At 35.7% G+C, this 12,230-nt stretch overlaps 1 protein-coding gene across 1 annotated transcript in view; it reads left to right on the plus strand.

The window, feature by feature from the left end:
- LOC138705929 (forkhead box protein L2-like) overlaps positions 1-12,230 on the plus strand; it is a 196,982-nt gene that overhangs the window by 148,498 nt on the left and 36,254 nt on the right. The window contains exon 3 of the mRNA XM_069834719.1: positions 10,645-10,783. Within this exon, the coding sequence (XP_069690820.1) occupies positions 10,645-10,783 (139 nt within the window). The remainder of the gene's footprint in view (positions 1-10,644; positions 10,784-12,230) is intronic.

Genomic DNA, 12,230 nt, shown 5'->3' on the forward strand with positions numbered 1-12,230 from the left:
ATTGTACTACACCTGACATAATTAGGAATATTAAATTCAGAGGTTTGAAATGGGAAGAACATCTAGCATGTATGGGCGAATCCAGAAATGGATATAGAGTGTTAGTTGGATGGCCGGAGGGAAAGGACGTTTGGAGAGGCAGAGACGTAGATGGGAAGATAATATAAAAATGGATATGATGGTAGAGACTGAATTAATCTTGCTCAGGTTAGAGACCGATGGGGGGCTTATGTGAGAGCGGCAATGAACCTCCGGGTTCCTTAAAATGCATTTGTAAGTAATTATGATCAATTTGTGAAAGGATCTACTCTATTTCGTAATTCTGTCCTTCCTCTTGCAAAAGTGTTTCCATTTCACATGCAGCATTTTATCAGTTGGGAAACAAAAATATCTTTTGCCAGAGTCTTTGGTCCTTTATAATATAAATAAGTATTAATTATTTCATTTCGTCCTTACACAGCACAATAATTACCCATGCTGATGAAGATGCCGTTGCATAACAACGAAACATCCAGATGGGAACGCGCAATATAATAATAATAATACAGTCGTGTGATATCCATTACTATAGCGTATACAAAACACTATCGAATGATTAAATATGGAATGTCAACGAAATGCTGATAGCGAGAAAGTATATCATAGCTCCAACCATAACGTGTTATTGTTTTAGACTAGCTTAGGATTAGGTAAGGACTGAAAGTGCTGCATTATTTTGCTTCTCCAGAAAGGCAATAAGTAGTTCATTAAAATAGTGTGCCTTCTGTAAGAATGTCGACAATCATAATGTGCTGTATTATTGCATACCACACTGCTGTGCCTTCTTAAATTACTTTATGAACATTAATATTTCAGAAAGAGTCACGAATTTCAGTGATGAGCGGCAATTAAGCCGGCAGTCAGTGTACGCATTTCGTAACGATAAGTCGGCCGTGCGATAACAGGCCGGGACCCGGTATTCCTCGTTCCCGAGAGCGCCAATCTCGAGATTACGATTCTCGGAACTGGCGTTATCGGCCAGCCAGTCTCGCCTACGAGACGAGCGGGAGTAAGAGGCTGTTTGCCCGACTCTACTATTTTGTTTCTTTAAGAGAAAAGTAAAAATAATTATTAATATTTGTGTTTCATGGAAATTGAAAGGTATTCAAAGAGTTTTATAGTGCCCTAAAATGCCCTAAAACGGTTATTAGAGCCTAATTTGTTAATATTCGCCTAAAAATGCCTAACTCACTGTAAAGTTTCGCATTTTACTCTTACTTTTTATAATTTATACATGCATTCACTGCGAAATTTAAGGCATTTAAAAAGTGGAAAGTTTGCTTCACACCGGCCATGAAACCATTGATAAAGGAAACAAAATGTTTTGAATCTCACGACACTCGCAATAGATTTCACCGAATTTAACATGTTTGGAGGCATAAATGCCGACAAAGAACCAACCTTAGTTTTGAAGCAGGCAACAATCACAACATGTGCTGCTACCGATTCAGAGATATAATATACTATAAAAATGACTGTTTTCGGTCTGAAACCGATTAGCTGTACTGCCCTTCAGAGTGTCATAAAATCACAATTTTTGGAGAAAGAGTGTTTTTGAAATATTTATGAAAAGTCTTAAAACTGCGAATTAGTAGGATAAACCGTTACAAAATATTTAAAAGAATGGCCCTCCTAGTGTTAACACTACCAGGAAATGCAACAATAAGTGGAACTTTGTATTTTTGTCCAATTGAATCTCAATAACAACGGTTCATTTGAATGCTCGTTAACAGTTGCTCTTTCCCTCACCTTATTTGTGTTGAGAAGTTTTGAGTGGTAGGACGTTTTCCTGTGAAGTTTAACGCGATAATGCCGAAAAATGTAAGTGCAAAATCTACATTGATCCGGCAATGGCTAACAGAATATTCAGAATTCACTTATGATGGAAAAATAATATTCTGCAAGATTTGTAGCAAACAGGTATGTAACAATAGTTGAAATATATAAATTCTATTAATTTTAATGAGTAGGCCTATAATATTTATACATTGACTGAGCTATCCTGAGGTATAATTCTTTTTAAGACCACTACACTTTAACCTTTTAAATTCCGATAGTTAAAGTATTTGCAGGTCATTAAAATTTTGATTGTTCGAACCCACTAACTTTGTGATAGAAATACGGCAATACAAGAATTAGGATTTTATTTTAATTCAGTTTACTTTACATTTTTATATTTCGCAAGAAAAGAAGTGCCACCTAAAGCAGCTTGTGGAAGGAGCGGCTCATAAGGCTAAAGCTCAGCAGAAAAATCAACTGCAACAAACTTTACTAACACAGCCTACTTTATCCAATCTCAGCAGCAATTTCTATGCTGATTTAACCAGAGCGTTTGTTGCTGCTAACATTCCCTGGAATGCAATTGAAAATCCGGTTTTAAGACAGTTTTTACAAAAATACTGCAAACAAAATATCCCATCTGAGTCGACCCTAAGAAAAAATTACTTAGAATATACAATGAAACTTTAGCTTCCATTCGGGAGGATATAGGTGATTCTTACATATGGGTCTCTGTGGATGAAACCTCAGATCCTATGAATAGGTATATAGCAAATATGGTAGTAGGAAAATTTAGTCCTGATGGACCTTCGATTCCACACCTCGTATGTATTAAGGAACTTTCGAAAGTGAATAGCCAAGCCATTGCTTATTTTGTAAATAAAGGCCTACAGTCTTTATACTCAGGTAATATAGACGATTCTAAAGTTCTGTTATTTTGTACTGATACTGCCTCATACATGGTTGCTGCAGCTCCACTTCTTAAAACATTTTATCCTAACCTCACGCATGTAACCTGTCTAGCACATGGCCTTCACAGGGTTTCTGAAACAATCCGGAATGAATTTCCTCTTGTCAATTCGTTTATTTCTAACACAAAAAAATGTTTTTGTAAAGCCCCATCCAGGATTTCAATATTCAGAGAGAACTTTCCAGATATCCCACTCCCACCTCAGCCGGTTGTTACACGATGGGGAACCTGGATTCAGTCAGTGGTGTATTATTCTAAGTATTTTAAAGAAGTGGTCACAGTTATTGATAAATTACTTGAAACTGATAGTGCAGCGTGTGTGAAAGCAGTGAAAGATTGTCTGAATGACTCACGAGTGAAAAACGATATTGCCTACATAACATCAAACTTTTCTTTCATACCTGCAAGCATTGAACAATTAGAACGTGAAAAACAATCTCCTTTTAGCCAAATAGCAATAGTAAAGGAAGCTCAAGTGAACGTACATTCTGCTTTGGGCGAAACTGGGAAAAAAGTTAAAAATAAGTGGGACAACGTATTAAATAAGAATGTAGGATTTTCATTGTTGGAAAAAGTATCAAGAGTGATATCGGGGGAAAGTGTAAATGTTCCAGTAAGTATTGATGTTTCTATTGTACCTAATTTAAAATTTGCGCCTCTCACATCAGTTTCGGTTGAAAGAGGTTTTTCTGCTTTCAAAATGATTCTCAGTGACAAAAGGCAAAGGTTAACTGTGGAGAATTTAGAAAAAATTCTGGTGGTGTACTGTGCAGATAATTATAATAAAGTCTGAGCATGGAACTGAATTTCAATAACTTAAAATGAGTAATCTTGATATCAATAATCATTATTTCATTAGTTTCAATATATTAAATTTGTGCAGCTCTGTTTATAAATATAATATAGTATTCTTTTTTTAATGTTTAAACATACTTTTTTGTGCGTATTTTAATGTATAACTAAAAATTTCAGTGAAAGAAATAAGTATGATACCTTGATGTGCCTAAAATGCCTATTTTCATTAAAATAGAGCCTAATTTTACAAATTTTGAGCTTATTTTAGGCGCCTAAAACTGCAATTTTTAGTGCCTAAAATCCGATGATTACATATCACCGTCCTTCGCAAGTCTTTCGTGGCTCCGACTTAAAGAACGTAGAACTTTACACTCTTTTCTTTACTCTTTCGAATTCTGCACACTTCAACACCAAATTATCTTTCGTCTCGTTTCTCTTATCTATACTCTAACCACGACGTAAATACCAGATCACTTATCTGTGGCGCGTTAAGTATACCTCTTCATAGAACATCTCGTTATTCATCATCTTTTACAGTATCCACCTCGCGACAATGGAATTCCCTGTCACGAAGTACTAGGGGCTGCAAGACAATAAACACTTTTAAAAACAGTTTAAAAGATAACCTTCTTAGCATTTTACTCCATACTGACTTAAACTATCACTGTCTACATTGCTACTCCTTCCTTTAGACATGCATCCTGATAGTGCTGTATTTTCAAAATTGTCTCATAATAATCTCTTTCTATTATCTCACATTATTTGAAATATATTAACATTATATGTATTTTAGCTTAATTCTGCTGCATAGTTTGTATTTCAGTGTTTAAGTAACAGTTCATAGTATTTTGTTGTTTAATTCGTAAATAAATCTTGTATACATGTAGCTCTTATCTAAATCAAATTGTTGAATTCTTTGTATATATATATATATATATGTGTGTGTGTGTGTGTGTGTGTGTGTGTGTGTGTGTGTGTGTGTGTGTGTATATATATGCATACTTTTTGCTGGTTGAGTGGAAGAGAAGGCCTTACGGCCTTAACTCTGCCAGCTAAAATAAATTATTATTATTATTATTATTATTATTATTATTATTATTATATCGGAACTGTTGGTTCCATTGCTACTTTTTGTTCCCTTTCTTGCTTTGTAAAATGTTGGCGACAAAGTTTTTTTTTTACTTCTTGCGTCTTTCTTTATGAGCAAGAAAACTGTTCTTTTCTTACAAATAATTTTCGACTCTGTACTAAATATTAAATTCTCCGGCTCTGCTTCTGTAATGTTTTGAAGAAACCGGATGTAGGCCATTTGTTATAGAGATCATAGAAATACACAATTAACCAAGACAATTCGTGACACACACGCAAATATGACCCCAATATCAACACGGCATGTGTAGTGTATGGTCCAGATATATTCGTAAACTTACACTAATATTCTCTTTCTTTAACAACAACAATAATAATAATAATAATAATAATAATAATAATAATTATAATAGGTATTCTTCTTCTTCTTCTTCTTCTTCTTCTTCTTATTATTATTATTATTATTATTATTATTATTATGGGAGTGACATATGAAGTGGGACTACGCGGTCTTGTCGCAAGGTGAACGGACAAACATAAAATTCGATGACATTTTATTTAGTGTGTTACATAGCGATCTAAATTGGAACACCCAAGTAACACACACTTGCAAAAAAATATTTTCTCAACTTCACTCTTTGTTTCATATGAAAGAATTTCTACCACTTAGTCTAAAAAAGAATCTTATTCAGACGCTTGTAATGCCCCATTTTGATTATTGCGATTCCTTACTAACTAATGTAAGTTCACTCTTAGCTGAGAGACTACAACGTGTTCATAATGTGTGCATACGATTCATCTGCAATACTCGTAAATTTGACCATATAACACCTTCCCTCCAGTTACTTTCATGGGTGCGTCTGAAGGAACGAAGAACAATGCATTCACTGTCTCTTCTATTTAGAATCATGCATACTTCTACTCCGAATTATCTCTTATCGCGCTTTCAATTTCTTACAACTCTTCGAAACCGACATCAAGCACTTCTTTCTATCCCTCATCATAGAACGTCTCTATACTCATCCTCGTACACTGTAGAAATACCTCGTCTCTGGAATTCGCTACCTAATGATGTCAGGGACTGCCGGACTTTATCACAATTCAAAATTAAATTGGAAAATTTTGTCTTGTTTAATGCTTTTTAGATATTGCTAGAAGTGTCGATTTGTGTTTTTTTTTTACTCCAGATTAAAATCGCAAGTTTCTTGTTTATGTTAGTTAATTAGGATACAATTAATTATACTTAATCACTCATTTAAAGTTTGTGTGACTGCAACCTGTGTATATTTTTGTGTGACTTTACTTCGTTTATAGTGTTTTTTTTTCCTTTTTATTTCTGTTATTGTATTTGTATTCCTGGTGTTGTGGAAGAGAAGGCCTGATGGCCTTAACTACACCAGAATAAATAAATAAATAAATAAATAAATAAATAAATAAATAGTCCATGCAGAGATATGTAAGCTAAACTGCTTGCAGATATCAGCTGAACCATTTTCCGCCTTTCCAGAAACAATTATAATTTAAAATGAAATAATGAGAGACGTATAAAGAGGAAAATGTATAAATAACACTGATATTTACAAATACTCGATTCAAATTCATACAACAGACGTTCAATTTCCTCAGACCATTAAAAGAAATATAGTTTAGTAAATAAAGTGCGTTATATGAACACAATCAAATAACTGCGTGGGGGTGGAGTGGATCGTTGGGGGAAAGAGGAAAGAAGGAAATATTTAGATCGGAATAAAAATGTGTTTCTTTACCAAGTAAACTTTGTAGCTGTTCACTTGTTTCTAATGGGAAGTAATGAAATTAAAACAAGAGAAGAAAGATCGCGAGTCTGCAATAACAGACGATGAGAGAAAAAAAGAATGGCAGAGGAAAATAAAACTCTATTTCTGTGTCTGAAATAAAAGAACATAATAAAGAAAATAAAATAACGAAATAGCAAGGGTGGGGGGAAGAGGGAAGGAGGAAGTTGCTCCAGTGAATAGAGGGGGGACAACAACAACAACAACGAAAGCACAACACAAAGTATCGTGTTTCATTGTTGAAGGGCCTCGCTAGCTTTTGTTTATGGATCGTAGCTGTGTGTAGGTGAGCTCCTCGCTTCTGAGTCACTGCTAATTGAGTATAATTGACAAAGCTGGAGCGGACAGAGGTTTGTAAACATTTTATCATACACAAACAGGAATAATGCTGCTTTCACTTCAGACACGAAACTTATTTTCACATGAAAACGACCTATTCAAATAAAATAATATGCTTATGAATTTTTCTGTGGTTCGAGAAGATTTGTCAGATTACGTAAGACACGACTTAAGAGCGAAACAGAACATCGTAATTTCATTGCAAAGTACGAAGGGAAAATAACGAAACTATTAGGTATCTGGGAAGTTTTCTAAACAACCAATTACTACATTTTTTTCCTCTATTATACTGCATTTTCTCCATCACCCTTGTAGGCCTAAATACTTGACAATTTCTACAAAATAAAAATAGAATACTGCATGTCAATAACATCAGTGATCTGCTTGCCTTGATTGGCTGTTGGAGGACTGAAAACCAACTCGCTAGCGCTGTCACACATGCGGCTATTATTGTCTGGGTTCCTAAAACAGTTGATCTTATTGGGAAATGCTATGTTGTTTCAATATAACTGCAATTTTCAGTTTTAATATGCATATAGTTTGAAGAATAGTGTATTATAAAAATGTTTATTTTTAAGATAATATGAATCGTATGCGGAGACTAAGAGGAGCACGAATTGGGTTTGCAGTGAAAGACCCCTCGGGCAGGAAACTATGAATGAATGAATTGTACTTGAAAGTCTGATAATGTATCAGTTCGAGGCAGTTGTTTCTATATTCAAAGCAAGTGTCTCCAGACAAGAGTTTGAATAAAAAATTCCAATAAACACTTAAATAACACATCAGTAAATCAACAAAATAAAATATTAACAAATTTAATTGAGTCTCACTCCGCTAAGAATATAAACTGAGCATTCTAACAACTCCAGCAAGTGTTACTGCCATGAATTCTACTATACCGACTATATCTGCCATCAATAGTAACACAAGTATAACTGCCACCAATAAGTAATGATATCAGTATAACTGCCACCAATAAGTAATGATATCAGTATAACTGCCACCAATAAGTAATGATATCGGTATAACTGCCACCAATAAGTAATGATATCAGTATAACTGCCACCAATAAGTAATGATATCGGTATGCCACCAATAAGTAATGATATCGGTATGCCACCAATAAGTAATGATATCGGTATAACTGCCACCAATAAGTAATGATATCAGTATAACTGCCACCAATAAATAATGATATCGGTATAACTGCCACCAATAAGTAATGATATCGGTATAACTGCCACCAATAAGTAATGATATCAGTATAACTGCCACCAATAAGTAATGATATCGGTATAACTGCCACCAATAAGTAATGATATCAGTATAACTGCCACCAATAAGTAATGATATCAACTGCCACCAATAAGTAATGATATCAGTACCGGTATTATAGACACCAATTAGTAATAATATCAGTATCGGTATCACTGCCACCAATAAGTAACAATATCAGTAACTGCCACCAATAAGTAATATATCAGTACCGGTATAGTAGCCTCGTTTAATTATTAGGCAGCGGCATTCCTTTTAAGATTTGTAGGTCTTTATTGCATGCACCGATAATAAAATGAAAAAGCGACGTTGTCACGTCTTGTTTGTTGCTGCTATATATTAATATAACATGGAACAAGACACACTGCTAAAATTTGCAACTCTGGTTTATATATACACTCCGCGTGGAGTATTGTAGCGGCCTTCAAAAGACTTGACGACAGTGGACAGCGCGACATAATTAAAATTATTGAAACTACAAAGCTTCCGTCCATACACTCCGCGTGGAGTATTAGAGCGGCCTTCAAAAGACTTGACGACAATGGACAGCGCGACATAATTAAAATTATTGAAACTACAAAGCTTCCGTCCTCTTTGACACCGCTAACCTACCAATAATATCAGTATCGGTTTCACTGCACCAATAAGTAACAATATCAGTAACTGCCACCAATAAGTAAATATATCAGTACCGGTATCACAGACACCAATAAGTAATAATATCAGTATCGGTATCACTGCACCAATAAGTAACAATATCAGCAACTATATCACTGCCACCAATAATTAATATATCACTATCGGTATCACAGACAGCAATTAGTAATAATATCAGTATCGGTATCACTGCCACCAATAAGTAACAATATCAATAACTGTATCACTGCCACTAATAATTAATATATCAGTACCGGTATCACTGTCACCAGTAAGTAATGCTATTAGTATAAGTGCCACCATTAAGTAATGATATTAGCATAACTTCCACCAATAAGTAATGATATTGGTATGGGTATCACTGACACCAATAAGATAGCAATATGAATGACTGTATTCTATACCAGTGTCACTCTCACCAATAAGTAACTAATACCAATATAACTGTTACCAACAAATAGTCTAATACCAGTATCACTGCTATCTATAACCCACCACCACTTCCATCTATCAATCTTAGGCCTATAGTGTTGGGTGGCCGATTCGGCGTCATGTAAACATAAGATTGGCCTATATTTCGAAATGGAAAATTTGCTGAGAGAGTTGGACTGACGAGAGAAAAATGTGAGAAATGTACAACGTTGGCTTTGTCCACAGTGATTACAATTCCGCCTTTGGCCGCAAAGATATCAACTCTTGTCCACGGTCGTCGTAAGCAGTATTCTGCTGAGCCACGAAGGCGGCTTGCTATAGTCTCGTCGCTCATATTTCCGGCAGCCGATCATGTTGCAGGTCGGCTACATTTAAACGTGTGCGTCTTCTTATTCGCTGCTGATGACGTTATGCACTTCCTAAGGCTCGTTAAATATTTAATATAATCGCCCGCCATTTTTGTTCTTTCGTTGACATTTGCAGAAAGCACACGAGGACGTTATTTGCAGCTCAATATTTGCTCAATTACAGTGCGTTTGATTTATTGTCATAGGAGCTACGACATAAAAATATTTTACGGTGCGGCAGATAGATTCCTCGTCTGGTAGCTCGGCAACGAAAGAATAGAAATGGCGAACGATATTACCTGTTAGACTTTATAGAGCCTTCACTTCCTAAAGCGTAAGCAAAGAGGAGTCACGCCGGAAATAACAGCGACACGACTATAGTTCAATGTTCAACTTGAAACTAAGATGTTGAAGTTGATACTAAGCCCATAGAGGTCTACGTTATCTAGGATTACTATCTTTGAAACTCTTTTTTGTTCAGTCCATCAGATAAGCAGTCGATTCTTATAATGCGTTCAGTTTTCCGACGTCTTGTATAGTGTGTCCAAATTTTTATCTCATTGCAATATGTGTATAGAAAGAATATAATGGAGGACAGTTTCAGCAAATGCTCTGAAATTCAGATAAGATTATAGTAATTTCCGTAAATGCAGTATATAATTCATTAGTTACGCGAACGAGCACTTGTCAGACTGTAGTGCCGTAAAACTGCAAGAACGTTATCTTTATAAGAGTTGGCAATCTACTCGTCAGGCTGTAGTGCCGAGAGCGGCAGGAGTGCAGTCCCTTTTAGGTTTGACTCTCTTCTTTTTTTATTTAGATGTGCAATATTGGTTTCATTTGTGTCTTGTAACGAGTTTATGGAAATACGAGTACACAACTAACGGAAATGTAGACTAATTGATATGATTATACCTTAACTCTTGCAAACTATATAAAATATATTATGAGATTTGTGTTTCATCCATTTTCTCGCCTATGACGTGGGTAGCATTTGGCTGGTTCTCAACTGTCTCCTATACAATCGTTCGTTAGGCAAATTATATTCAACTAAGGTGAGACACACATTAGAACATAATGAAAATGACTTGAATTCTTGTGTCTGCAGTGTCGGGCTACGAATCAGAACCGCCACCTTCCCTCACACCCGTCAAGGAGGAAGCGCATCAACATCATCACCACCAGACTCTGCAGCACGCGCTGGTCGCCACACAGCGCCACCTGGAGGACGTAGCCAACAAAATCTGGTGAGTTGTGTTATCGGCATTTGAATGAAGAAATTAATAATTAATTTGATAAACAATTTCAAGAATTCCCATTGCAGACAATCACTAATGTTTACATATTTTATAATGGCCCTCCGCCGTGCTTCAAGCGGTCGAGTTTCAATCTATAAACCGAATTCGATTCCCAGTAGCGCCGGGATTATCAACCAGTCGATCGCGAAGATCTTTTCGGTAGATCGCGGCCGAAAATGTCACTATTATTGATCAGTCTCCAGGTATGATTTGGCAATAACGCAATCATCTGCTCATTCCCTTCCTCCATCCTTAGGACAGGCAAGGCAATCTGTTTGTCATCAGTCAGTGAACAGTGTCGCATTTTTATTTTCTCTCTTTTTTGTGGTGTCTTTTTGCAATCATAATGAGTGCTGTGAAGAAATAAAAAAAGTAGGCTCCATTTCAATTCCAATTGGGAGTTGGATAATATTTCCATTTTCAAGCATGGAAAAAAAATTTGCCTCCCCCTCCCCCTTCCTCTAATTCCCTCCCTCCCCCTCCATTATCAGAAAGGGAAAATGTACGAGAGATGCAATTGAACTGCTACGAACAATCGGCGAAAGATACATAGAGAAGAATAAAGAAGTGTATGTACAGAGTGTAACAAAAGTTTCTATAACAATATATTAAAATTATTCTCTTGTTTAGTTTCCATTTTCTCAGGAACCATGACCAAATTTTATGGTGTAGGAATTGGTACTACTTGATTGTGGTGTGATGCAATTCTTTATTAATAATTTGGCTGAAAATGTGATATTTACCATCAAATATTTGAAAAAAAAAATTCACTGTACCATAAACTTCGTTACACTCTGTAGTATATGTAGACTTAGAAAAGGCTTTTGACAGAGTTGATTGGAATAAACTGATGGGGATCCTAAAGAAAATAAGTGTGGATTGGAAAGACAGAAGGCTGTTGAGTAACTTATATATGAAACAACGAGTCAAAGTCAGGATAGGAGAAGAAATGTCTGAAAGGAAGTGAAGTAGGGACAGAAGTACGACAAAGATGCTCTTTATCATCTACCCTGTTCAACATCTACTTGGAGAATTTGGTGAACTGTTTTCAGAACATGGGAAGGGTAAAAATAGGAGGAAGAAGAATAAAGTGTATAAGATTTGCTGATGATGCGGCGTTGTTAGCAGAAGAGGAGATGATATGATTCTAAGAGATACGCTGTTTTAAAAATAAAAGACAGTTGTTACTATACCAATTACCGACATAAAGTAGGTATAATTACATTCTTCACATAATATTTAAAAAAATCACAGTTGCTCGGTAACAATATTTGTGTGACTATAGAGATGATGAAAGTAGTAGCGACGTGCATTATAGGCACTATGTTCGATTCAAGCTAGTCGAGTAGACTGTGACTAGGTTCACATTCATCGATGTTCGCTTTGTAGAAGAAGG

The sequence above is a fragment of the Periplaneta americana genome, chromosome 9 (genome assembly GCF_040183065.1).
Source record: "Periplaneta americana isolate PAMFEO1 chromosome 9, P.americana_PAMFEO1_priV1, whole genome shotgun sequence".
NCBI lineage: Eukaryota > Metazoa > Arthropoda > Insecta > Blattodea > Blattidae > Periplaneta > Periplaneta americana.